At 43.1% G+C, this 27,356-nt stretch overlaps 2 protein-coding genes across 3 annotated transcripts; one reads left to right on the top strand and one right to left on the bottom strand.

The window, feature by feature from the left end:
- Positions 1–1,761: 1,761 nt before the first annotated feature.
- On the bottom strand, positions 1,762–16,062 carry zhx3b (zinc fingers and homeoboxes 3b). Of its 2 annotated transcripts, none has more exons than XM_082517492.1 (7): positions 15,474–16,062; positions 8,805–9,719; positions 8,578–8,685; positions 6,937–8,502; positions 5,615–6,331; positions 3,511–3,796; positions 1,762–3,034 (listed from the first exon to the last, which is right to left on the bottom strand). In XM_082517492.1, exons 2-7 carry the CDS (start codon positions 9,543–9,545, stop codon positions 3,024–3,026), a joined length of 3,429 nt encoding a protein of 1,142 aa, XP_082373618.1. In that variant the 5' UTR covers positions 9,546–9,719; positions 15,474–16,062; the 3' UTR covers positions 1,762–3,023. The 2 variants fall into 2 exon arrangements, with proteins under 2 accessions (XP_082373618.1, XP_082373619.1); XM_082517493.1 differs by having other exon boundaries at positions 15,773–15,884.
- A 4,376-nt stretch (positions 16,063–20,438) lies between these two features.
- rab5if (RAB5 interacting factor) lies at positions 20,439–26,184 on the top strand. The gene is made up of 4 exons (XM_082517494.1): positions 20,439–20,767; positions 21,853–21,956; positions 22,077–22,206; positions 24,729–26,184. Exons 1-4 carry the CDS (start codon positions 20,660–20,662, stop codon positions 24,768–24,770), a joined length of 384 nt encoding a protein of 127 aa, XP_082373620.1. The 5' UTR covers positions 20,439–20,659; the 3' UTR covers positions 24,771–26,184.
- The last annotated feature ends 1,172 nt before the right edge of the window (positions 26,185–27,356 follow it).

Here is a 27,356-nt window from a genome sequence, read left to right as displayed (position 1 = left end):
GAAAACAGGGCAAAAGGCCACGTTGTGGTAGATACACCAGGGGGGCGACCGTGGCTCAGGGGGTTGGGAATCGCATCTGTAACCGGAAGGTCGCCGATTCGATCCCTGGGCTCTCTGTTCTGGTCGTTGTGTCCTTGGGCAAGACACTTTACCCTACTTGCCTACTGGTGTTGGCCAGAGGGGCGATATGGCAGCCTCGCTTCTGTCAGTCTGCCCCAGGGCAGCTGTGGCTACAACTGTAGCTTGCCTCCACCAGTGTGTAAATGTGAGAGTGAATGAATAGTGGTATTGTAAAGCGCTTTGGGTGCCTTGAAAAGCGCTATATAAATCCAATCCATTATTACTCGTATTGAGTTAGACTTGCGTTCTTGCTAAACTGGTGTAATTCTTTGTGGGAAAATTATTGGGTTGAGAGCTGGCGCCTGATTTCAGTACACTGAAGTCATTGTCATGTTCAAGAAGCTTTGTGATATGGCGCATTATCAGCCATCAGAAGCCATTGGAAGATCTGGGATAGACCGCAGCAATACTTGGGCTGTGGCACTGAACTCGGTAATAACGGACCCAAAGTGTGACAAGACTACATCCCTCACACCATTCATTACATCATCACTCCCAACCTGAACCTTTGATAAAAGGGAGGATGGAGTCATGTGCGTATTGTAGCCCCAGTTTCCTAATCTTAGCTCAGAGGATTGGCACCCAGTGTGGTCTTCTGCCGCCCAAAGATGCTCTTCCCCATACCCTCGTTGTAACAAGTGGTTACTTTTGTGGCTGTTGCCTCCCACTCAAAGCAGTCGAACCATTCTCCTCTGGCACCAAAAGGCATTTTCACCCAACTGCTGCTCTGGATATTCTTTTTCTGACCCTAGACATGGTTGTACGGAGAAAGAAAAAAAAATCACAGTAAATCAGCAGTTTTTCATATACTCAGACTAGCCAGCGGGTGTCCACCCATATGGAAAAGATATATATAAATCTTATAAAGTTTGTATCTGTCTTGTGTGAAACTTGTATGAAAAGCATACAAGAGTGAAAACACATATAAGATCCCTTGAAAAATTATATAATGAAAGTTGTATGTTTTGGATACTTACTAAAACAATGTATGAAAGTAATGAGAAAGTGGCCACTTTCAGGAGTAAATCATGTAATCCTTATATGATTTACTCCTGAAAGTGGCCACTTTCAGGAGTAATCACATATAAGTTTTTACTATTTCTTTTCCATATGGGCAACTCCAGTCCTCAAGAGCTACGGTCCTGGAGCTTTTAGATGCATCCCTACTAAGACACACCTGAATCAAATAAATGGATTGTTTATCGGGCCTTTGCCAAACGTGATGGCATGCTGAAGAGGTAATCCAACCATTTGATTCAACTGTGTTGGAGTAGGGATGCATCTAAAAGCTGCAGGACAGTAGCTCTTGAGGACTGGAGTTGGACACCCCTAAACTAGCCCATACAACACACTACTTTTAAAGTCACTTAAAGTCAGTTTGAACCCAAGCATGTCATCTTGACCATGTTTACATTGACTGATTAAAGATTTGTGTTAATGAGCAATTACAACAGTACCTAAAAAAAGTGGCTGAGTGTTTGCAACAAAGCTAGCTCGACAGGGACTTAAAATTACTTATGAGGTAAATCTTTCATCATAAGGCCTCAGTGTTCTTATTTGAGGTTTAGTCCTCTTAATTTGCCTCAGTGCTGTCAGCCATGTAGAAAACTTTACTTATGAACAGACACACTGAGCCACAGCTTTCTGACATTGCTTTTATTCTGAAATGCCATCTGTAAAAATTATACATCAAGCCTATGGAACTCTGGTAGTTCACAGTTTGTTTACAGTGTGATTTATTTCATAACAAAGTCTCATAAAAACAAATATACGTACATATCCGATAGGTAAAGAAGCACTTGATGCTACAACACAAACCGTATGTCATGTAGTCTAATATACTGTGTCACTTTTTTGTTTGTTTGTTTGTTTGTTTTAGACCCTAAAGGGTGCTTGCCCTCTTTGGATGAAACAATCCCCGATGTCGTCCCACGCTGAGCAATTTCATGTTAAATGAAAAGTATGTACAGATACGAAAAGTGTGAACAAAAACATGTTCCAAAATAACCTCGGGTTGAATGAGCGTCAGTGCTGCTTTTCACATTTGTTGCTGTGAACAGGGCAGCTAGCACATTTCTAAAATAAACTGCAAGCATGAAGTCAGAGTTTGTGATGCAGGAAAAAAAAAAGCAGCATGAAGACAGCACAATGGGAAAATAAGGTTGATTTGATTTACGATTAAGGCCTAGGCAAGCACCCTGCAGCAAAACTGCAGTTTTTCGTACCCCAAAAAAAACAAACAATGAACAGTCTCAACGCTTCACTGAATCGTGTCTCAGCTTAGTCGATAAGAGTCCAAACCCAACCCCCACCTGATCAACATCTGCCAAGTTTGCAGTCTCAAACACACTTTTTTCTCCCTCTTCTTCTGCTTCCACACATCCACCCCTCTCTTTTTTTCCTTCCCACCCCTTCCTTTACCCCCATCACAGCAGGCAGTTGGAAAAAACATGGCAGCAAAACGCTGTCAGCCTGAACGCCTACACTGCCACCTCCACTCCTGCACCTCAGTGTCTACTTTCTCCTGAAGGGAAAATGGCGGAGGGGAGAATAGTGGAGAGTTGTAGTGGAGATCTAGACAAAACTGGAGAAGGAGAGAAGGGAGTGGGCGGCTGGGTGGGTGGATTTTGGCGGGGGCGGGGGGGCTGCTATAGCGTCCATCTCATGTAGGCGGTTTGGGGGATGTGGGGTGTCATGCCCACCTCGAGGGGTGTAAGCGGTAAGGAGAGACAGAGAGAGGGAGAGATGGGTGGGGGGGGAGTAAGGAGGGGTGGGTGGAGGTGGCTCCAAGATCCATTTCCTTCCAGTGATCTTGTTACAAACGCATCTGCCGTCTTTTAGTCAGGCTCCCGGAACAAAGACCACCTGCGATGTCAACTCCATCCTCGCACAAAAAGGCCTCTTCAATCAGTTCCTGTTGCAATTAAAAAAAGAAGAAGAAAGAATAAAAAAAAAAAAAAGCGGAAAAAGAAATTAAAAATCTGTCACCCTGACAACACGCTCCAGAAAACACGTCTGAATTTCCTTCATTGCTACACAGTGTGCTGGAGTTACACACGCACTGGTTTGAAACACAAACCTGCCACAGCATGCCTCATTACTCATAATTATGATGAATGTGTGTGTTTGTATATTCTATCTTAGCGCTTCTGTATCACCTGAGTGACGATCATAAACATTTAGGTGTTTAATTATCACCTTTTAACACCTAAACCCTGCCACGAATAAAATTAATTGTTACGGAGGCGCAAATAATATTTTCATAATGAAACACCTTCTGCTTCTGCTTTTAGAAGTTCTGCAGCTTTTCTTTAGGTGTTTAATTGCTCAAATCAGGATATTTGGTCAGACCCTGCAGGGAGAGCTTACGCTCACGCTGATGAAGATTACCTTTAGTAGCATTCACAGTCTCGTCAGCGTTTGCGTCCTCTGCTTCTGATGCGACACTGCACACCGATGCCTCCGTTTTCTCCTCCATCCCACCTCCTGCCTGCGACTCCGGAGGGGAGGATCCTGTTGTAGGTGGCTCTGCAGCCACACCCGGTGCAACCGGTCGCGTTCCTGTTGTATGAGCAGCGGCACTGGCGGCGGCAGTTTGTTGCAAAGACGCCTTAGTGGTAAACCAGTGTCGCACCAAGTCTGTTGTCAAACTGCTACTCTGAGCAAGTTCCTGCAACTGTGCATACAGAAGGGGAATCAAGAGGAAGGTTCACGGTTATTTGAGGTGCAAAGTGGACACTTAGATGACACATTTCACCTTTTCATACTCATACCTGTTTGCAACCCAGTTCTTTTTAGAATTTAGACAGTTTTCCTTTAATGACATGTTATTGAAAATACCCTCAATATATTGCAATAATATTACATCTTACACTAGTCTAAAACGTCTTATTTGATTTTCAATGAACTCTAAAGTTTTAATATCATTTTTATATCATAGTTGCATATACATGTACATATTTAGTTCATATTTATTTAGGAATCAATGAAAATCTGAAGACAGATGCTGATGCTAAATGGCAACAATTATATTAAGGCCAAAAAAAAAAAAAAAGGATCAAATTTGAAGATTTTTTGCAATTTGAAAATGTTCATCAAAGATCCTGATGTTCACAGGAGCCTGCAGCTCAGTTTACGTGACTCGTGAACACAAGTGTAAATTTGAACAAAAATGTTATGTTGTAATAATGAAACTCTTCAAGTAGCACTGCTTGCTTCTGTTCACACAATGCCATTTTTTTCATCTCTTTCACTTTTTTGTCAAAGCTCTTTAAAGCTACTTACAGAGATGGAGAGAGCAACACGATCAAATTTTAGCCACATGTGCAAAAATAAAAAAATAAAAAATAAAAAATTGGTGCACTTGTAGCTATGACTTTGTTTTAGTTCCTCCTGACACCAAGAACGAGTTCTGAGAGAGATCGAGAGGTCTCACTCCTGTCCAGACAGGACATGAAGAATGCATTAAAAAAATGAATGAATAAATAAATTTTTATTGCAATTTAGAAACAGGCTGGATTAGTTGTTCACTAAAACGTACGTGGATTGAAATCGATTTGCAAATGCTACTAGGTGACACACTGACAGATTAATAGAAAGGAATGCATGTGTCAGAGTGGCTTCAGAGACATTTACATATATTTACTTATAAAATAAGATATAATCTACACACTGCTTTGTTGGTGAACTGTATCCAGAATTACATCACATGATACCGTTGTATCCTGCATTTCCTTTTCTTGGTTTGGAATAAATGCATTTTACTTCATGTAAAAGTAAAATGACCACGAAACAAATAAACAAAAGCATCAATTAGCCAACATGTTTTTTTCTTCTAAAAAGCACAAGCTCGAACCCTCCTGAGGTATGACCCCAGTTCTACCAATCAAATTCCAACAGACCCTTGAATGCATCCAACATTTTCACTGTTTGCAACCCAAAACCTTCCTTATGACCTCACAACATCTCCAATCAAGCACATAATCCCATATCCACTTCCTGGATTATATACAGGAGTGTATAGAAAAATGAGTGGGGTTAATTTTGTTTGAAGTGTGTTGCCAGAAAAACATGTAAATTAAAATATATAAAGCAATACTTTTGCCTTCGCAGGTCAACACTGAAAGAATTGATGGGAAAATAACACTTTAATCATGAGTAAACCACACACACCAACCAGAGGAGATGATTTGCTAAAATAGCGAATGCCCCTAACATTGATATAACAGGAAGTGAGTCAGGGTTTTTCTATCACATATGAGGTTTCAGTTATTTACACCTAAAATCCCCAAAATATCTATCTAATGCAACAGAAGCATTTTGAAAGTGGAACTCTAAAAGCCTAGTGTGACTTTCAGGAGTGACATGCCTGTATAATTAGAGGGTATGCTGTCAGCTTTTATAAAAGCAATAGTACAGAGAAATCGTTTGATTCTCAGGTTCCTGTGTTTCTCAGCTACTGAGCTATAAAAAAAATGTTTGGTGCTGTTGATACCTGTGAGTCTTCCAGCCTTCCGTGGACGTCAAGGTGAGCCTGGAGGACGTGCACGTTCCCCTTCTGTAGGTCTTCCTCCAGAGCCATGTTCTGGTACGACTCCAGCCACTTCAGCTGCCCATTCTTCTGCACATAACGGCAATCTCCGAACCAGCGCACCACTTCAGGCCTGGGCAGCCCAGTGCTTGAGATGAGTTCATCGTACTGAGTGGCGCTGGGCCACTGGGTCCGAGCGTAAACTTGTTTCAGCAGATGCAGCTGGTCCGCTGTCTTCTTACCTCGGACGCCTGTGGGTTTGGGGGAGTGAGCTGGTTTGGGTGTTGGCGTGGAGGTCTGCGATGTTTTGGGGGTGGCAGATGAGGCAGGACCCAGGGAGGATGCGGCCGTACTATCCAGCCCTTCGCTCTCAGTTTTCCCATTGGCCTCTGTCACCTTCAGCATCTTCAGATTTATTTTAATAGGGTTGACTTTTGGTTCCCCTGAACTTTCATCTCTCTGCCTCTCTTCTCCATCAACCCCGATATCCTCACCCTCCTCCTCCTCTCGCATTGCCCGCTCAGCCTCCTCTTTCTTTTTCTCAGCTGCCACTCTCTTCCTCCTCTCAGCAAACCAGCCGTGGATTTCTCTTCTGGTCATCTTGGTCTCAGACCGCAGTCTATCCACTTCCTCGCCTGATGGGTCTGAGTTCTGGGAAAAGCTGCCCTCTAGGGCTTTAACCTAACATAATAAACGCAAGTTAATTATTAGTATCGTCTTTTTTTCAATGAAGACAAAGAACTGGCATGTGTGAGATATTTGATTAATGATTTTGTTATTCAAGTTAAAAATAAAACTAGCATCTGTAACAGTTCAGACAGAGTGAGATATTTAAAGACATCATCTTTGTAGTTTAAAAAACAAAACAAAACTCTGAATACCTCATTTTACAATTTTTCAAGCCTTCCAAGACCAAAAACTAATTCACTTATTCATCTTATAAGCTGTGCATGGAAAGAAAATAAAACATATCCTCTTTTAGGTTTGAACTTTACTGTTTACATTTCACTTGCACATTCAAGATTGTTGTGGTAGTAGCAGCTAATGTAGATGAAGTCTACACCCCCGGAGACACACTATTTATCTAATTTTGTGCAGCTCCATCTGGAGCCACAAAAGTAAACTCTTACAAATAGAAAGCTGATCTCCCCTGCATTTATAAACAGACTTTGATGTGGAAATCCACAGAACTGAGTAATCACGACAAAAAACAGTGAGGAAACCTGGCCACCTGCTAAGCTTATTACACTTATATTACACAGGAAGCTTGCGTAGTAAGGCCTCACCTGGTGGGGTTCTCTCTCCTTGTAGCGGATGGCTGTGAAATCAGGTGACGGTGGCCTGGGGAGTCGGCGGGAAGGTGTGGTGGGAGAGGTGGGTGTCTGTGATGATGCAGATGGGCTCAGGGGTGCAGCGCTGTGTTGGGGAGTTTTCGCACCAGAGTTGTTGCTACTTTCTGACAGATCGATGGGGTTGGCACTGCCAGCGGCGCTTGTTCCTGGCGTACTCGGACTGCTGCCCGTTCCGGGTGTGGTGGCGGGTTTAGTCTGCGGTCCTGAGCCGGCACGTGTACCTTTCAGGTTGCGAAAGTGGTAGCGCCGGTCACTAAACCACTTGCGAACTTCTCGCACTGTGAGCCCCGTCAACGCAATGAGCCGGTCCACCTCCTCCTGGTCGGGAAACTGGCACACCTGAAAACTGTCCTTTAGGGCATTGAGCTGCTCCTGAGACTTTTTGCCTTTGTAAAAGCTGGGATCCAGGAAGGGGTTGACGGGCGTCCTGGATCCCAGCGTGCTGCTCGAAGCAGATGCAGGGGATGGGGAAGAAGACTTGGAGGCAGGGGAAGAAGCCTCCTCCATCTTCATGGGTGGGGAGTCACTGGCAGAGGGGTCGACGTCATCTGCGCTTGTCTCACTATTTTTGCTGCTGCTCCCATTAGCATCTTTGCTCTTCGGTAAACTGTTGCCATTGACGGTTTTGATGTCTGTGATGTTTTTGCTTTCTGTGGTTACTTTGTTGTCACTCTGCAGCACGCTGGTGTTGTTGGCATTGCTGACATCTGTGTTCTTGGCATTTACATGCCCAGTTGCATCACCGTTGCCCTTATCGCTGGAGTCAACATTACCGCTGCTGTCTTTACCATTGACACTGCTCGCCTTAGCATTACTATGACTACTGCTTCCCAAGCTGAGGTTGATCACGCTAGTTTGACTGCTGCTAAGAGCACTGCTAGTGCCCCCTCCCCCACTCCTACTACTATTACAGCTGCTAATGATATTCGTTCCTGTGCTGCTTCCCACTGACCCCACCACCATGCTCACGCCTTTGTCTGCCACCAGGGCCGCTGCAGGTCGGGCCTGCATCATAGGCCGCGCTGCTGCCTGGGGCTTAGGTGTGACAGCTAGGGCAACAGGAGTACTGTTAACCTGGATACCGTTTGCCATGACCGGCTGTGTGACGATTACCCCTCCTTGGCCGACGAGAGACCCCTGCAGGATGTGAGGGATCCCTGTGGCCCCAAGCGATGCAGGCAGGACTGTGATGGTTTGCTGGGCTGGGCTGTGGTGACTCTGTGGCTGGTTGTGAGAGTTGGAAGGTGCCGTTTGAATTATGGTGTTGAACATCTTCCTCCTGGCCTCCTCTATCTCTTCAGGAGACCAGCTGATGCCTTGCTTCAGTCTCTGGGCTGTGAACCAGATCTTGATCTGCTCTTCTGGGAACTTTGTGACCACAGTCAGGTAGCAGAGCTCAGCTTTCGTGGGGTACGGAAATTTGCTGAAGGAGGTCTTCAGGAAGGAAGAGGAATCCATGGAGGCACTGTAGGTAGGGATGCTGCTCAAAGGAATCATTACCTGAGAGAGAAAGGTTGAATATCAGCCACTGATTTTACATTTTAAAATTCATAAGATTTGGATAGAAAGAATTACCTTTGGGAGATTTTCTGAGGAGGAAGTTGAGGAACTGGAGGAAATATTTGAGGAGGCGGTGACTGGCGCAGAATGATGAAGGTTTCTGTTTTGAACTACTGAAACCACCTGGAAAAAAAAAACATTCAAGAATCAGAACAAGTGACTCCAATAAAAAAATTATTTTTTTTTTAAAAAACATGTTTCATCTAAAGAAAAACCCAGGAGAAATAAAAACTGACATTTACCTGTGTGATTGGTGTCTTTAACATGGGTAATGCTCCTGAGCCATTCACTATCTGGATTGCTGAAGGAAGTGTGACCTTAGTTGTTCCATTGTGGACAATCGTAGGAACATGGGCGACTGTTACTGAGGCAGTTTCTTTTCTCTCAGTCTCTCTAGATGCAGAGATAGTGTGTGGGTCTGAGGACGCCTCATCGGAGACTGGGTGAGACACCACAATCCGTTTAGGCTCCGATCTGCCCTTCAGCATCCGCATAATTGGGGTTTTAGTGATAGAAATCTCACTGTCCTTCCCGCTCTCTGGCCCAGCCACCAGATGTTGCTCCACCACCAGCCTCCTGTCTCTCTTTCTCAGCCGCAGAGTGGTGTTCAATGTGCTGGGGTGAACCCTGGCGTTGTGCAATGCTAGGCCCTCAAACTTGGGTGCTGAAACCCCACAGCTGACACAAAAGAAGCTGGGGTCAGCACGGAAGTCTGGGTGCCCGGAGTAGACGTGATCCAAAAATAAGTTAAGGTCATGCGTTTCGAAATTACAAGGCTTACATGTGTAACTGCCTGCACCATCTTTGACTGCATCCCCCGCCTCTGGTTTGGAAGACTCTCCAGGGTCTAAGGGGCTCTGTGTGTCACTGCCAGAAACCCTTGGCTGACGGAGAGCAGGAGAGTCCTGCTCAACCTCCTCTAAGGGGCGAATAATCTTGCTAGGTATCATACAGGGAGTGGACGACTTCCTTTTGCTGGCCATGGTGTGAAAAAAAAAATGGGGCTGGGGGTGGGAGGAGTGGTCAAATGGCTGAGAGTGAGGTGTGAAAAAGAATATGGGTTTCTCGTTGACTATAGACCAGGCATGGGGGAAGGGGGGTGGCGGGTCTTGTCCGTGGGTCCACTTGTGGTTATCACTTGAGTTTTTCGGGAAATCCTGCAAAAAGAGAGTGAAACACTGATTAGTTTGTCAATCACCAGCCAACAGTTTAGTCAAGTGGTTTGGTGAGTTACAAACACACAAAAGAGAGAAAATTTACATTTTAAGTGCAAATGAGTTGGGCGACTGAGAGCAAATGAAATATCTTACTCAGCGCAGCAAAACCCAGGTCCATCTCAGCAGAGGAAAACACATCATTGCTGACACCGTTTCCAGGTAAAATGTCAACAGCACAGGTAATAAAGGACACCTCGTGGAAAGATTGAGCTCGAGCGCTTTAAAATCCACAGATCTTGCTGCTCAAAACCTCTGATCAGAGAAACCCAGGGCTGTCTCTCTTATGAAGGCCTACACACAAGCTCACTCTGCATCTTCACTGATGGCTTGTAGAGAGAGCTCCTGTCCTACCCCCTTCTTTCCCCTCCCCCCACACAACTCGGTCTCACTTCCCCTCTTTCAGACACACCCCCAACAGAGAGGGCACATTCTGGGTTTTTTTTTTTTAATACAGGGCCTCTGTAGTTTAACTGAATATCTTTATTTAAATTCCTACAGCAATATAGTGCACGTAACATCTGGGCAGTTGAGCAGTTCAGATGAACAGATGTTCTGCGGAAAAATGGCTCCATCCTAACAATGGTACACACTGTACAGACAGGAATCACACCTATATAAGAATTCAAATCTTAAAACCTTCACAACACCTCTTAGATTCTTTGTCTCCATTAAGAAAAAAAAAGCTTCGTCTTTTCCCTCTCCTTCCTTCCTTTGCACAGAGAGGTAGTGATGCAGTACTAGAGGACAGCTCTAGGGCAATTACTCTCCCAGTCACTCTGCCCTGACATGACACCTCATGCGCAGAGCAGCAAAAGCTCAACAAAGTTCAGCGGCTTAGAGAAACACAACAGGAAAATGCTTAAAATCTCACCCAGTCCACCCCAGATACTTCACAAACACATCCAGTTTTCACATTTCAGCGCTCAAAAGCTTAAACCCTTTCGTGCATGCAAGCAGAACAACTCCATGCTCATATTAAACTTGGCTGGGGGGTGAGGGGGTGGTATACCTTCAGATGCTTAGCCTCATTGTGCACGAGGCTGTTCACTTATGACAAGGTGAGCAGCAAGCTCGATGTCTCCATTCGACAAATCCGCTAATGATGAATGTCCTCTTTCTAAAGTGCCCACAGACACATTAGCAGATCTTCGATTTGCCATAGAAAAGATCACAGTACACTAATTCAAAACCCAGTTAACTATTGCAGGACGAGGGCTCCAACTGTGACCGAGCACAGGTATGCAGAGTTGACTCTCCTGCACTCAGAAGCCTATGACAACCCAGACAGAGGCGGCAAAAGCAAGTTAAAGTTCCCATCATCTGCTGTCTGCCTTAGTACTGCTAATAGTAAAATGTTTTCTGAGCAGTCTCTGAAAACATTGCTGGACTCAAAACAAATAGTATCTTCTTTGTTTATTGTATTTTATTTTTTTGAACAGTAAGACTGCTCCCCTCTCTTTGGATCTGAATGTGAGGGGTTAACAGGCAAATTAAGTTTGCTACTGTGGAAGGAACGTGATGCCCCTTGTCCCCCACCCCGCGTGCACCAACTTGGGCTGTTGTGCACCCCTTCGACTCCCCCTGCCATTGGGTTCTGCATCAGGGGGCACCACTCTGCCAAGGCTGGCTGGTCACATGACCGACACAAAGGCTTATGGGTGGGCAGTCTCAACCATCAATCACGTGGTTCTGCTGGGTGCGGATGGCAGGCGAGAGGAGAGGGACAGCGAATGGGAAAGGACGGTGGGGGATGGGCGAGTCGGTATGGGGTGAGGAGAGTTGTTAACTATCGTTGAGGAAGCACTGAGGTGTTTCAGTGAGGAATTTTCCTACCCGATACCCCCCTCCAACTAGCCTGCCCAACCCTGCCTTCCCCCGCGCTTCAAAGCCCCCTTCTAGCTCCAAACTATAATCACAGTCCTTCCCTCTCCTCCCTCCCTGCTGCACTGCAAAAGCCCAGAACATTCAGCCAGCGGACATAACCTGGAGTCCTGCTTCAGCGCCTGCATGTGGCGTGCACACCCGGGCAGTCAGCAGGCATGTGCAAAATAATCACTAACACTAAGACACCCAGCAAAACACAATGTCAGAGCTGCTAAGTATGTAATCCTATTTCCACGACTGATCAAAAGCTGCAAACACTGACTGACAGACAGCAACTACCAACTTTACACATCACACTGTGATGGGCCTGTGAAAAATCAAAAACCACATCTGTGCGAACACAACTCCAGATAAGCCCTGGGCCTCAGCGAATGCGAAAGCAACCAGCAGAGACGCAGAGGCCTCTCTCACTCTCTTTCACACACACATACAGCCGCACACAGGTGAGCATCAAAACAGCACAAGCCCGAGCTATAATTGGCGAGTCGAAATGGGCAGCTCATGCCAGGATCAGATGAGCTCTCTGTTGACTCACGCATCAGCTGAAAACTTTTCATTTGAATGCCGCACATGCGTTGACTGACCATGCAGGGGACCGTGGGTTCGTGTCTGTTATATGTGTGTGTCAGCATTTGCATGTGTTGGTTTCCTGTGAGATTGAGAGTAAAGGGGGTGGGGGGTAGGAGTGGGGTGCGTGTGAGCTCTTGGTGAGTGTGTGTATGTGTGGCGTGTGGGGGAGGCTGGCTAAATGCCTCTGTGTGAGGCTTGTTTATCGAGGTAGTCAGGCTGCAATTTTTCCTGTGTGTGAGAGTCAGAGAGCTCTCCCAGTGACACACAAAGACATTATTTTTGACCTCACGGTTCATAACCTGTATTATTCTTAATGTCATCATTGGCTCAGCAAGGCGTGACCTCCTTTCATCCGGTGGCCTGACTCTCCTCTAGGCTGGGGATGGATCCTCTGAGCACAGACCAATAATAGCTCTCTCTCGCACGCACACCTTTGTATAGCTTCACACAAACTAAACTAGTCATCTCGTCACCTCGCTGAGAATGCAGGTGTAACACTGATGTGTGCGTGTAACAAATGTTCTCCCAGTAGGATGACGAAAAGGTGTACAGCACAGGCAGCTTTCTCCTAGTTTCCTCGCTCTTCCTCGTCTTCTTCACCCTCACTCCCCCTCCCTTTCTCCAACAGCCTCTGCACCCTCTGCTTCCCCTCCCTCCACTTCCTCCTCTCAGAGCAAGTTTGGCCCAGGGAGACAGGTCGGCAGCGCCACTGGTGTGTTACTGTCCCCATGGCAACCACCTCCTACCCCCTCTTTCTCTCTCCTACCAGCTCATTTCTCTGAAGTACACGCATGTGGGTAAACACGCACACGTCTCCTATGCCATCCAGTCTCTGGCTCTAGTGGGGCTTGTTTGTTCCACACGCCCCTGTCAGTGGTATTTGGAGAGTCCCTGCCCTGCTCCTATTTCAGTGCCTCCCTCACGCAGTGTTCATGTCTCCCTGGTAGGTGTGGTCGCCGTCGCCAAGGCACACTACTCTCCAAAGCTGATGGCGTCTCTTCCTGTTAACTCAGTGTCTGTGAGTCTTGGTTCAGGCATCTGCCCGGGCTACTGCTCTGGGGGCTCCTGTGTTTCAGCCTACAGGGCCCTAAAGTCACGCAGGGCTCCTGTAGTCACTGTAGGCAATGCAGCCATGAGCGCATAAACAGGCCTGGCCTATCTGCCAGATGCTATCCTTTCAGGAGATGACAACCTCTCGCCCCTGTGCGTTTTCCCCAAGCCCACCCTCAAAAAAAAAATAAAAATCCTACGCTGTTTTGTTCTGCCTCAAAACAAACAAACAAAAAACGACTTAAGCTGCTAACCTTCTCTCATCAATCATTTTCAGGGTCTTGTTCGCTCATACACCCCTGCTCTCGAACAACCCACCACTAGAAATGCTCACAGGTTCTCTGCAGCCCAACTTCTTTCCACTCCCTCTTCGGCTCGCACACAATGCAGGCAACAATCAGAGCGCCTCTGAGCCTCAGTGACAGCGCAGTGTCATTTTCATGTGATCCTGAGTCTCAGGTCAAGGGAGCGTGTGGCTGTGTGGGTTGTGCACGGCCGCATTGCTGTGGCCGCTGCCGGTGCATGCGTTAAAATTGGGTTGCTGAGAGGGGAGGGAGAGAAAAATGGCGGAGCACCATGCCTCTGTGCTGTCCAACCTAAAATGGCTGACATCACAAGCTGTTAACCAGCCAAGCAGAGCCAAGAGGCTGCTGCCGCTGCTGACCCAGACCTGAATGCTGTGGCTGTGCGAGTGGCTTACTCTGCTCTTCCCCAACAACGTGAAAAGGCTCTTCAGTAGCAGATGACTCCTGTTTTTGATTTTTTTTGTGTGGCCATACTTGGTAGAGATCTGTAAATAAACTGTCTTACATGGGTCTGCAGGCACAGATGTGATGGGAAGTCATTACCTACAGACTGACACCCTCCAAGAATTGTTCAGCTTTATTAAATCATCAGCACAACATTTAATACTTAACAAGGGTTGCCAGTAAAGCATTTAAAAAGTTGTCTAAAATATGCAAAGGCACCATGGATTTTAAATAAGCGACGTACTGATTAATCCTTCCACACAAAGCCACTCAACCTGTGTCAGCTACTAACCTAAATCTGAGGAAGAGAAAGGGAGGAGAAAGGAGGGAGGGAAACAGGGCCCAGGAGGTGGAGGTGGTAGTGATGATGATGGCAGAAGAGGAGGGGGGTAGAGTGTACTATTGACTGAAATCTACAGCCATCAGCACACCAGCACAAAGAAATACAGCAAGATAGTAACAACAATAACAATACTAATCATCACCTACAGCTCCCCTCACAGCTGATCCACGTGTGATCTGAGCAGCAGTGTGGAAAACCTGGCCCGTTTCTAAAAGTGTAAAAAGGTGAGCTGGATTAAGCTAAGTGTCCGTGCCTGGGACTCACGTGGACATCAGACACAAATTAGCGGTGTGGGAAATCTTTGCTCTAATCCCTGCAGTCAAACTCACTCATGACAACAGTGAAATAACAAATAAGACAAGTGGCTGCTAGAGAACAACAACAACAAACTCAGCTGGTGGAAGAAAAGAAAAAGGTGTGATTTTCATTTAAAACCAAGGTCCACACACAGATTTTTCAAGCTAAATTTAAAAAAAAATTTAAATAGATGGTAGATATATGATGGAAGTGACTGGGACTTTTAAAAATGACTCCCAAACTTCATTCATAGCACGGATTGACGGATTGGAAGAAATTTTGGAAATTCAGCGCATTGTTTACAGGACATATTACAGGATTTTTTCCGGGTAAGCGGGTGGGGGCTACAGTGCACCCTGACAACATCTAATTGGCGCTAATTTGGTGATTAATCGGCGATATTCCGCGAAAATGGGAGGTACAATAAGAGTCTGCGCTGCAATGTTTCGGTCCCTGAGCGCAGCAGCGTCAGATATTTCCGAAAAATGATGCGTGTTCATCTTCCGCTCAAGTTAGGCGGAGTGAGCCCCAACTTAAAGGGCTTGTCTGCATTATAGGTTTGAACACTACGACCAATTCATACCGGAGAGAGAGGAAAAAAGGTAAGCCGTGCCCCCCTCCAAGCTTTTAAAAAAACTACTCTCTCTACCACCCCCCCAGGTTGGCTGTCGCCATTTTAAGCAGGCGACATGCAGCTGGCCAGCGCCGCTGAGCCACAAGCCCGTAAAGGTAAGACAGCTCGCGCACAAGTTTAGGAAAGGTGAACACTTGAGTAAATGCGTATCAGTGAAGCACACTCACCTCGCTTTGTCGGAGCTCAGCGTATGCATCGCAGGTATTAAAAAGTTTACACTGGTGCGGGTTCAGTGGAGCCAGACACGGACGGGGTCGGCTTTGGGCTTCTCTGATGGTAACTTATAGGTGTAAGGACCCCTCTGACAATCGGCCGCTGATAATAATAAACGTGACTGGAGCCGGACCGGTCCCCCCTCCCTCTCACAACAACAACGGCCCCTCTCTTATTTTTTTGCGCTTGTTTATTTCGAGTGGCTCTGTGTTACAGCAGGCAGTGAAAGGGGAGGAAAATACGACGGACGTACCGAGGGAAGAGGCAGACACGTGACGCCGACGTCACTGACGGTGGAATTGGCGTGAGAGCTCGAGCTCCGCCGAGCACAGAGTATGAAGTGACTCACGTATCCCGTACTGACTTTGACCCCCTACGCCCCCTTCCTCACCCAGCAACACCATCACCCCATCCCATCCTATCTACACAGGTGGGGGGTCCGTGTTTGAGGTTTTGAAAGGGTCACAGCACCGTTAACCGTGCACGGTAACGGTTACAACACATCACACCTGTCCACCCCCCCCTCTCCTCTCCCCTCCCAGGTGGGCTAGCCGCTCTTAAAGAGATAGAGCCAAACGGGTGCGTGGCAAAAGGTTAATAAAGACGCACAATAAATATGAATCTGCTCTTAAAGCTCCATTCAAACATATTAAACACCCACTACAGTTAGACGTGTTTTAGTCCACGTGACCTTCTAGCTGTAATTACGCAAATCTCAGTTTACATAGCCTGCAATTTATGGATTTCACTGAGCGGGCAGTTATCTGTGCTGTGAGAGTGGCGAGCTTTGAAGCTGAGTGGACAAATATTTAAATTTGCCGGGTGACCACTCAAATGACAGTTTATTAAGTACAGGTGAGGTAAAAGCTAATTTCTTTTCGTCAGGCTGCTGTATAGTCTTCCTTTGTTCACAACAATGACTATAATAATAATGACTTTGACTTTGCCACCAGCTTTGACTTTAACAATAAAGTTTAATAATAATAACTCTTTATAGCTTTAAAAAAAAAGAGTCCAAATAAACAAAAGTATATAAATTAACAGAAAGGCTAGAAATTAAAGGCTTTGGTGAAGTGATGAGGTGCTGCAAAGCATACTGAAGGCTCTGTTCCCATAGGTTTGGAGGTTGGTGCAAGGGATTGAAAACATTTGTTATATAAAAGGACAGAGACCAGCATATCCTCTACATTGGTGTTACAATTCAACTGCAACATAAACCACATCCTCAGCTGGCCCAGCACTTGAGGCAACTTTAAAAGAATTTAGTTTTGCTGCCTGTTGCATTGTAACGGGTATTTTGTTAAACCTGAGAGCTTTCCATGCACGTTGGTGAACTCGCATCACAAATCCCTAAACTGACTAAAGTAGAAAGACAACCAAAACCCAGCAAAGTCAGAAATGCTCACAAAATGGACCACAGTGCAAAGCCAGTCGGCAAAAAGCAGCTGCATGGGAGCATCACTTTAAAGACATTCGTGTAAACTCATTTGTAGCTGATAAAGCAGATAAAACACATCATATAGTATTCTAGTGTTACTGATTTTCCATTGGGCCCTGTTTGTTATATGTATGTTCAGTAAGCTTCAAATTAAACACGATGTCACATCCCCCACATCTTTCTGAATGAGTCACTGCTCAGTGGGTCAACTTAAAAGAGTCAAAGTGAAATTCTCTTAATGGTTTTCAATAGTGCAACAAATAAACTGTAGCTAACATTAGAGACCCATTAATAATATATTGGAGTCACTAGTCAGACACATTAATCAATTATTTTGCCAAACTGCTTTATTTGCAGTGACTACATTAGTTGTTCAGCTGACATACGTATAGAGGAGATGTTTAGGAGAGAGGGCAGTGCACTTGTTGACCACATTGTTTAACACAATCTTGGAGTGTGAGAGGATGCCGGAGTGCATGAGAAGACGTGTGATGAGACAGATTTTCAAGAATAAGGGTGATGTGCAGAGCTGTAGTAACTACAGAGCTGATGAGCCACAACATGAAGAAATGGTAAAGAGTTGCTGAAGCTAGGTTAAGAAGGTGATCAGTGAGCAGCAGTATGGTTTCATTCTGAGAAAGAGCTCCACAGGTACAATGCTTGCTTTGAGAGTGCTGATGGGGAAGTACAGAGAAAGTCAGAAGGAGCTGCACCACCTTTGTGGATGTAGACAAAACATAAGATAGGGTGCTGAGAGAGGGGCTGTGGTACTGAATGAGGGAGTCAGAACTGGCTGAGAAATACGTGAGGATGGTGCAGCACACGTATGGGGACAGTGAGACACTGCTATAATGTTCACAGACAACATTGTGATCTGTAGCGAGAGTAAGGAGCAGGTGGAGGAGAGCCTGGAGAGGTGGAGGTATGCTCTGGAAAAAAGAGGAATGAAATTCAAACAAGATAGAATACTTGTGCTAATGAGATAAAGGTGGGTGTAACAGTAATGATGCAAGGATCAGAGGTAGTGAAAGTGAAGGAGTTTAAATACAACCACCCAAACTAATACACAGTGCACAGGAGAGGTGAAGAAGAGAGTGCAGGCAGGGTGGAGTGGGTGGAGACAAGACTAGGGGTGATTTGTGACAGAAGGTTTGCAGCAAGAGTGAAAGAGAAGGTTTATAGTATGTTAGTGAGACCTGCTTTGGTGTAGGTTTGAAGATAGTGGCACTGACAACAAGGCAGGAAGAAGAGATGGAGGTGGGGGTGAGAAGGGAATGGGGTTGGACATGATGAATATGTCAGAGGGACAGCTCAGGTTGAGCTGTTCGGAGACAAAGTTGGAGAAGGCTTGGACATTTCCTGATTAGAAAGAGTGGATATAGGATGCAGGATGTGGAGTTCCAGGCTCGAAGAAAAGAGTAAGACCACAAAGATGTGTGGGTGTTGCCTAAGGACGGTAGAGATAGGGTGAAATGCAGGCAAAAGGAGCAGCCAAAAGAACAAGAAGAGGAATAAACTATTTTACACTGATTAATTTATTAATCGAATAAGTCAGTTTAGGTTAAACAATCACGATTACTGTAGTTATCATGGTATACGTTGGGGTTGCTATGAGATATGACTTGAACTCAATGGGGTGAAGCTCAATCAAAACAAATGAAGCCCTCTGCTGGACAGTATAGAGAAGTACCTCTATGACTGTCAGAGCAGCCAGTGAGAGAAGTAAGCAAGCATCCATTCATCAATTTGTCAGCTAAAAAACTCATATTACATCAGTTATTACAGTTAAGTCACACGTCTGTGAAGGTTCTCAGTCATCCAGGTCATCGTAGTCAAAGGAGCTTGCAAAGAAAAGCGTCTGGACTTCTTTATGCACAGGAGAACTAAAGAAGTCCAGATGCTTTTCTTTGCAAGCTCGTTAAGTCACACATTATTTCTGTGATTTCATTTTTTAATCAAAACATATAAATCTTGCAGCTTGCTTGTGGTAAATGCTATTTTAGGAAATCTCTGCATAGGCTATATATAACTATAGATCCCAAACTTTTTATTTAATGACCATTTTTTATGATGTATTATTTATATAACAAGCTGGTGCTAGAGAAGAAAAAAATCCAGGATTTCACATGAAAAAAAAAAGACCAAAAACCCCCTCTTGTAATTATTTTGATACCTTGGAGAAGTCCTGACACAGCATGCAGGGAAACACCTTTCTCTGTTTTTATACATGCTCACATCCACTGAAGCGCTTTTGATGTTTTCTCACCACAAGACATGCAGAACACTGTCCTTATTACTATCCCTTAGTTTTGCAATATACTTCAGAGCTGCCACAGTTCTTCAGCAAACAAGAAAAAGCAGCGGTCTCACAGACCAAATGAAAGGTTGGCTTATTGAGATCAACAGATCAGTTGATTAGTCATTAGGTGCCGCTCCATGAGCTAACATGTGCTATTTGTGGAAGTCTCTGATGTGGAGATCTCTGAATAATCATAGGGTTAAAGAAAATAACCATGGAACCTTTTTTATGCAGCTTACATAAAAATACACCTTTTTGGTCTTCATAGCTGCATGCCAGTAATTTATATACTCTGAATTTTTTGACTTTTTGTCAACATTACAACAGTGATTTTCAAGGAGGCGTATTTGTACTCTGGGGGTACTTCTGCAGTTTCAAAGATCCATCCACCCATTTTCTTCTGCGTATCTGAAGTATCCTACACAGGGTATTCCAGCTACAATTTTCCATTCCTCCTGGTGGCTTCCAAGGCTTTCCCAGGTCAGACGAGGACTATAATCTCTCTGGGGTGATCGTGACTCAAGAGTTGGCAGTTCATCTTGTAATCGGAAGGTTGCTGGTCGCCCAGCTCCGACACTTCACCTGTTGCCTACTGGTGGTGGTCAGAGGGCCCGGTGGCGCCAGTGTCCAGCAGCCTCGCCTCTGTCAGTGCGCCCCAAGGCAGCTGTGGCTACAATGGAGCTTGCCATCACCAGTGTGTGAATGACTGAATGTAGTGTAAAGCGCTTTGGGGTCCTTAGGGACTAAGTAAAGTGCTATACAAATACAGGCCATTTACCATTTAGATTTCTTTTCTGATTTACTTTGAAAATAAAAATGACTAAACCAAGTCACTAAAACCAGATCTCAAAAACCAAAGGAGATAATAAATAAATGGTTGAAAGAATCAGCCCAGAATAATAGCTTAAGTTAGTTAATACTTCTTGTGCTCCAACGTCTAATCAGTGAGACTTTTACTTGGATAAACAAAAGGTAATAATAAGATAATTACATATACAGTTCTGGATAGCTTATCAATATAGATGGCAGATTTAACTGTAATAGAAATGGAGAAGCTGACTAAATATAATAGATGCCAATATATGTGTCAGTTTCTGAGTTTCACCATCAGAGGTCGCTGTGGAATTTATAGCGATTCTGAGGAATAGCGGCGCAGAAACGTCGCACTCTCTGATTGGCCGTCGCTGGCTGGGTTCAAACGATATTACGCATGCTCAGACTCCCTTTTACGGTTAGCTTCTGAAACCTGTCAGCTCAGCGAAGCGTAGATTTTCTTAATACCTTCAAATATTTCCCAGCACTTTCTGCCTCCGGTCGGAGAAGAATAGTGAAATCTACCTGTAGGTGTCACCGAGCTTGGAGTGTAACTTTTCCACGTGTGTCGCTGAAAGAAAGCGCAAAGAATGACGAGCATTTCAAAGCGGAAAGAAGAAAGTCATCTAGTGAATGGAGGTGTAAAGCAGTCCACATGGAGCAAAGCCTTCAACAGTAACGCTGTTTGGGAAGAGAAGGTCAGTCAGTTTGTCCTTTTTTGTTATGTTAGTGCTCTTGTTGTTAGTCGCCTCAAAGTTGTGAAAGCGTGTAATGTGGCAGTCATGGAGGTATGGCTGCGAAGGATTAATCTGGGCTAGCTGTCAGATCTAAAGGGAGTAGAGTTAATCGTCTTGGTGATTTAGCCCTACTTTCAGATATTGCTCTTGTTTGTGGTTATTCATAACGAATTTCATTGCCTAATAAATATTGCAAGCCTTTCAAAGTCTGACTGATATATTGGTTGGTCGATAATATCACTGACATGCCCCTATAAGAGAATTTATTTATACCACTAAAATGTATTTATTTTAGTGGTATACTCAGTACTGGATGCAGAACATGTAGCTGAGTATGTCAACATACAGTGCTGTATAGACAAAGGTAACCCGAGTAAATACAAAATGCAGGTTTTAAAAGATGAGTTCATTTATTAAAGTGGAAAAAATAATCCCCCCCCCCCCCCCCCCCCCCCGGCTACATACCTAATAAGAATCTTGACAGTCTGGAAAGGTTTACAAAGCCATTTATAAGGCTTCGGGATGCCAGTGGACCACAGTGAGAGCCGTTATCCACAAATGGAGAGAACCTGTGGTGGCCCAGTGGTGAGCTTTCCCAGGAGTGCTGGACACAACTATTCCAAGAGTGCTTTGTCGACTCATCCAGGTGGACACAAAAGAACCCAGAACAACATCTAAAGAGCTTCTGGCCTCGCTTGCCTCAGTTAAGCACAATGTTCATGATTCCGCAACAAAAGACTGGTCAAAAATTGCATCTATTGGAGAGCTGCTGATTAAAAAGAACACAAAGGCTTGTCTCACATCTGCCAAAAAGCATCGTGATGATCTTCATGACTTGTGGGAAAATATTCTCTGAACTGATTAGACAAAAGTTGATTTTTTTTTTTCTTTTTCCCCACAAAATCTGTTACAACTGGCATAAAACTGACAGGGCATTTCTTATAAACATCATACCAACAGTCAAACATGGTGGTGGTGGTGTGATGGTCTTGGGCTGTTTTGCTGTTTTAGGACCTGTTAAATAAAATGTTTGTTTTATTCCACAGGACGAGTTCTTAGATGTGATTTATTGGCTCCGACAAATTATTGCAATTGTCCTTGGTGTGATGTGGGGTGTAGCACCACTAAAAGGGTTTCTGGGAATAGCCATGTAAGTATTGTGTACAGCTTGTCTAAACCTTACATCTTTCACTGACCCTTTACATATCCTGTTGTACCAAAGGAAACACTGAAAAGCTAACATCTTTGTGTGTTTGTGTGCGCTTTTTAGATTCTGCATTATCAATGCTGGCGTCCTGTATGTATACTTCAGCAGCTTTCAGCAGATCGATGAGGAAGAGTATGGGGGCACGTGGGAACTCACCAAAGAAGGCTTCATGACATCTTTTGCCCTGTTTCTGGTGGGTTTAGTAATGTCTTTCAAAATGTATAAACTGTTGAAGTATAACAAAACTTCTTAGACTTTCAAAATAGGCTATTTTGGTTCCTGGTGTACATGCATGTAAATTCATGTTAGATGTCACATTGGGTTAAGCAAGGGTAGCACATTTGTAGTATGTTAGCAGTTCAAGGATGGCCCATTTACCTCTAGAGAGCTGTGTCAGTGGAGGCAGTGTACAAAGTATGTGCTGCTGTTGATCCGTCAGCCAGCCACAGAAATTCATGAAATTCAAACATACAAAGAGCTGAAGTGAAACGGAGTGTTAAAAGCAATGAAAAGCATCCACTGTCTGGGCTTTTCGTGCCGTTTTTATTGATCTTTGAAAATTTTTTTGTGTTTCTTCCATTCCCAATGAACGTAACACTAAAATGCAAAACTGTTACAAATAGGATGAAAGATTAAATCTTTAGTGCAGTGGCACTTTGGTGTCGCTGGAATTTGTTGAAATGCATTATTGTAAATAAGTGTTCATCAAGCAATTACACTAACAGTGCCTGCAGTTAATGACTTTATCTTATATGATTAATATGTAGCTTGCAAAGACGAGCAATAAATATGTATTCATTAGTGAATAGTTTGATGTTCTTTGTCATCTTGCTATAAACAGTGATATGATAAATATAATAAAAATTAGGGCTGCTCAATTAATTGAATTTTAATCACGATTACGATCTGGGCTTTCAACAATCATTAAAAATGACTGAGCCGATTATTAGCCCCTCCCTCATTTATCCGCGACACCTTAAAGGCCGGTCCGTGAAAATATTGTCGGGCATAAACCGGTCCGTGGCGCAAAAAAGGTTGGAGACCGCTGATTAAGAGGACCCGAGGGAAGCTCGGAAAGCTAAGCAGAAGATATTTGGAGAGTGACTGCCGTTGGTTGAAAAGAGAGTTTAAAAAAAAAAAAAAAACTTCAGTGGTGTTGCACACTATTTTATATTATTTTTTTAAAGTCATTGTTAACCCTTTAAAGCCGGTCAGAGCAGCACGCTCCGTTTTGCGTAACTATTGTTAAATCCCTGTAGAACCTGAACCGTGTAAGCTAGCGCAATAATTTGTTTTGCATATGAAACCGGAGGAGTTGTACTTACATCTGATGCCATCAGCTTGTCCTCGGTCACGGTTTCGTTCCACATATAGCTTTGCAAAAATTGCATAAAAAGCGCTTGCAGGAACAAAAACATAATATTCCAGAAACACGCTTTGCCGTTCCTATCAGCTGTTCGTAACACTTCCCACAGTGAAATGATGCACATGCTGTTTTCTTTGCAAATTTGCATCATAGGATTGTTTTTTGTTTTTCCTGCAGTATATAAAAATTGCTGTATCTCCAAAATAAAACTATGAAGACACTCAAAATAAATTTCCTGTGGTGGGAAACTATTTTTTGCAACTTTATTGTATTTAAAGTTTTGAGGGATAAACCTCTTAAATTTCTCCAAGTAGAAATATATGTAAACAAAACAAAAGCGATTTTCAATTTTTTTTGTAGTTTATTGCACTTTTTTGCAATTTATGTAATTACTATGGATTTAATGCATACATATTATTAAAATATGGGCTATAACAGTTGTATTGATGTATAGCAACTTGAAATGCTCCCACAAATGGCACTACAGCATGTAAAAAAAATAATATAAGCTCTGGTGGACTTGGTTCTATAGTAGTATTTTTTCTGTTTTTGAAGAGCAAAAACCCCAAACAAACAAAGAAAAAATACCACCTCATTGAACTAGGTCCTTTTTAGATTAAATATCTGGCACTGTGGCTCTGAGTACAGACACTCAGGAGTGTAGCTTGATGTTGATGGTTGTTTGAATTCTCTAAAATATTTGCCTGTCCGACATCTGACAGCAGATTCATACGTGTGTGTAGAAACCACAGTTTTGCAGGCAGGGCAATGATGTGCTATTTATAGTTTCTCATATGCCAAGCACATGACATTCTTTCAAATGGTCCAAATCAGGTGACTGCATCACATATATAATAGTTTCAATATGGAAACAAAGATTCTCATCCAACTTCATTGTGATATTCCCCCAGATATGCAGTAAATCCAAACGTGTTTACAAATAGCAAGTTTCTGTTAAAATTCAATCCAAATTTGTGATGGTTATGTTTTAATTCTGTGTATTAAGCTTCACAGCCCAGCAGGAAGTTTGTTTTGGAAAAAAAGAGAGCATATGTGCTGAGAACCATTACCAGAAAATTTTGGTTTGTTGCCAAAGTGCTTGCTCATAGGGGGTCATGTGATTGCTGGGTTTTTCTCTGTATTATTGTAGGGTCTACCTTACAACATAAATACATGTTCTTGTGAGAGATGAATATGATACAGTGTGAAGGTACCAAAAGTTCTGTATTACATCAGTGTTTTTAAGGCTATCTGATGGTTTTCTTCAGCTCAGTTTGAAATTTGTCAGGTCTGAGGCCCACGCTTTGATTGTCAGTGTAATCACATCTTTTTCTCTCTCTCTTGATCAGGTGGTGTGGATAATCTTTTACACAGCTCTACATTTTGACTGAGGAGGAATCTGTAAGACACTAAAAACATTGAACATTTCTGCTAAAGTAAATTGTCAAGATACAAGAACTCAGTGGTATGGGATTATCAGTGCTACTACATAAAGTATGGCTTCTCAGTGTGCAGTGCATCATGGGAATTGTCTTTGGAAGATCCAGGAAGAACACCGCAATGAAAATGTTCAAATACTGTCTTATTTTTTTTTTTTTTTTTTTCTTTGAGTTTCTATTGAAGGCATATTTGATTCATTCATTTCCTTCAACACTTGTCTGTTAAAACACTAAAGGCACAGGAAACCATTTGGTTGAATCGGTATAAATTTTTATAAACAGTAGCTTGATGAGCGACATGAACATCGATTTCGGGGTGAAGCGGAAACGAATAGCGAGCATGGCCACTGTTCTCGCGGGTTATTGCTCACGGGCTGGCCAGTCAGGTGACAGGTGCAGGACAGTAAAAACAGCGTGTCATCATTTAGTCGAGAGGGTTCAATCAGTCCACGGTTGAATGTTAAATGTCTCCTTTTATTTCAGGGACAAAAATCCACCATACCGGATGAACAGAAGTACTAGTAAAAGATTCAATCTGTGGCTTCACTGTTAATCCCCCAATCTACCTTATGTATATTTGTCTCTTTCTTTTTTTTTTTTTAAGATCTTAGCTGCCTTAAAGTACAGCATATTACAGCTTACTGTTATGGTTACCAGCTACAGTATATGTATGTCTGTATTTTGAAGGCTGGAGTTATGTTTTCTTGTGAAATAGAACTCCATCCCCCCCCTCAAGTGGATATAAACCTTCAATTTCTTAGTATTTCTAAAGATCTGCTGTCAAATTTAACGAATGTGAAAATTGTAGCTGGAGTCTAACTTTTAATATTGAAATAAATGCTGGTTGTAAGAGCGTGTATTGGCTAATATCCTATCTCAGTGTCACTAGTGTCAATGTGCTGCAGGAACAGATAACTATCAAATTTATCTCTCCATACATGTTCCTCAGTGGAAAAAGTGAGGAAACTTGCATGTTGTGGTCATATGCAATTAACAGATTTAAGTCAAACCTGATCTGTTAGAATTATTTTAATTTAATGTCTTTGATCTGGAAGCTACGTATGAGAAAGTCTTAGTTCTTGTGTTGAAATTAATTTAAACTTGTCTGAAAAATGTCTGCATTGTCCCCTTTCTTAAATCCAGCTTGTATTATGCAGATTTATTTGTATTTATGCCTTGTTTGATTAAACATTTTTCAGTATTTTATCATGAAGAACTTCAAAAAAAAAAAAAGCAGTTCATGCAAAGTTAATGCAATGGTACTGTTATATTAGATATGCAGCTGGTGTTTGAAAGGTTTGTATTTTCTGATCAAAATTTTGGGAATCATTAAACATGGGCTTTATTTGGCCTCCATTTTCAAAGAGGTGGTCTCTTGTTTATTGAATCTAAATTTAAAAAGTGATTGAATGAAAACTGAAACTGTCATTGGAAGAATATTTGTGAGTGTTTTACTGTGACTGTTTTGTATGTATAGTTGCGAGAGGTAATGGCCACAAATTTTTATTTACCTGCGGTGTCTGCAGGAGGTCGAACAGCAGGTAGGCAGGGTGGGAGCAGTCTTTTACAATGTTTGGGCTCTGTGTAACGGTAGCGTGTGTTTAATGTTAAAGAGGCCGCCAGTGATTTTTTTTTTTTTGATTTATTAATTTTTGGGCCGGTCTGGGGGTGACCTTCTGTAGAGCTACTGAGCAGTCAGCATCTCACACTGTGAGGCACCATGTTAACACACGGTCTATTGTGGAGTGGTAAAAGGTCACCAGCAGCTTTTCCTTGATCATTCCCAGACAGTGCAAATGTTGCTATGCCACAGTGTTGATTTCAAATTCAAATTTTATTTGTCATGTACACAGTCATACACAGTACGATATGCAGTGAATTTCTTAGACAACTGCTCGTGACCTAAAAAGAAAAGGCTATGAATAAGATAGGAAATAAATATGAAAATTAAAAAGGGTAAATTTAACTAGGAAGGAATAAGATAAAATATATAAATTAAAGTTAAAAAATAAAATAACTGCACAACAAAATACACAGTACACAGTATAGAACTATATAAGAATGTATGAAGAAATATAAATATATATATATATACACAATAACAGCAGCTGTACAAGTATTAACTGGAAATGAAGAATATAATGACCAGTGTTGTGCAATTCACATTATTTAGTGTCTTGTGCGGTGCAAATATGCCCTTGAGGCCTTGAGTTCCCCACCCCGGACATACATTAATAAATAAAAAGACTAGAACTAACACTGAAACTAATAAAAACTAAACTAAAGCTAAAAAATTTCAAAAAGTAAACTGAACAACTGAGCTTTATATCACACGCCCTACGATGTCACAATGATACCATAAAGTTTCACAAAATCACACGCTGCATGAATTCTGTGTTAACATGCTGTCTGCATCATCAGTTCTGCTCCAATCATATGGCTAGGAAAAAACTTTAGTTTCTATTGGATCATCTCCGAACTTTACATGAGCACTTTCTTTGTTTGAGCTTTTAAAACAATATCTCAATACAATATTAT

Source organism: Aulonocara stuartgranti (assembly GCF_965226115.1).
Source record: "Aulonocara stuartgranti genome assembly, chromosome: 20".
Lineage (NCBI taxonomy): Eukaryota > Metazoa > Chordata > Actinopteri > Cichliformes > Cichlidae > Aulonocara > Aulonocara stuartgranti.
The sequence above is the reverse complement of the archived record's forward strand: the minus strand, read 5'-3'. Positions and strand labels throughout refer to the sequence as shown.

What these genes read in the sequence shown, in the direction of transcription:
- zhx3b (XM_082517492.1), bottom strand. Translation starts at nt 9,545, where the DNA reads ATGGCCAGCAAAAGGAAGTCGTCCACTCCCTGTATGATACCTAGCAAG. An exon ending in AGGAGAGAGAACCCCACCAG is followed by an intron (nt 6,332 to 6,936) that starts GTGAGGCCTTAC and finishes TTATTATGTTAG; the next exon opens with GTTAAAGCCCTAGAGGGCAG. An exon ending in GAAGGCTGGAAGACTCACAG is followed by an intron (nt 3,797 to 5,614) that starts GTATCAACAGCA and finishes CTGTATGCACAG; the next exon opens with TTGCAGGAACTTGCTCAGAG.
- rab5if (XM_082517494.1), top strand. Translation starts at nt 20,660, where the DNA reads ATGACGAGCATTTCAAAGCGGAAAGAAGAAAGTCATCTAGTGAATGGA. An exon ending in GGGTTTCTGGGAATAGCCAT is followed by an intron (nt 21,957 to 22,076) that starts GTAAGTATTGTG and finishes TGCGCTTTTTAG; the next exon opens with ATTCTGCATTATCAATGCTG. An exon ending in CATCTTTTGCCCTGTTTCTG is followed by an intron (nt 22,207 to 24,728) that starts GTGGGTTTAGTA and finishes TCTCTTGATCAG; the next exon opens with GTGGTGTGGATAATCTTTTA.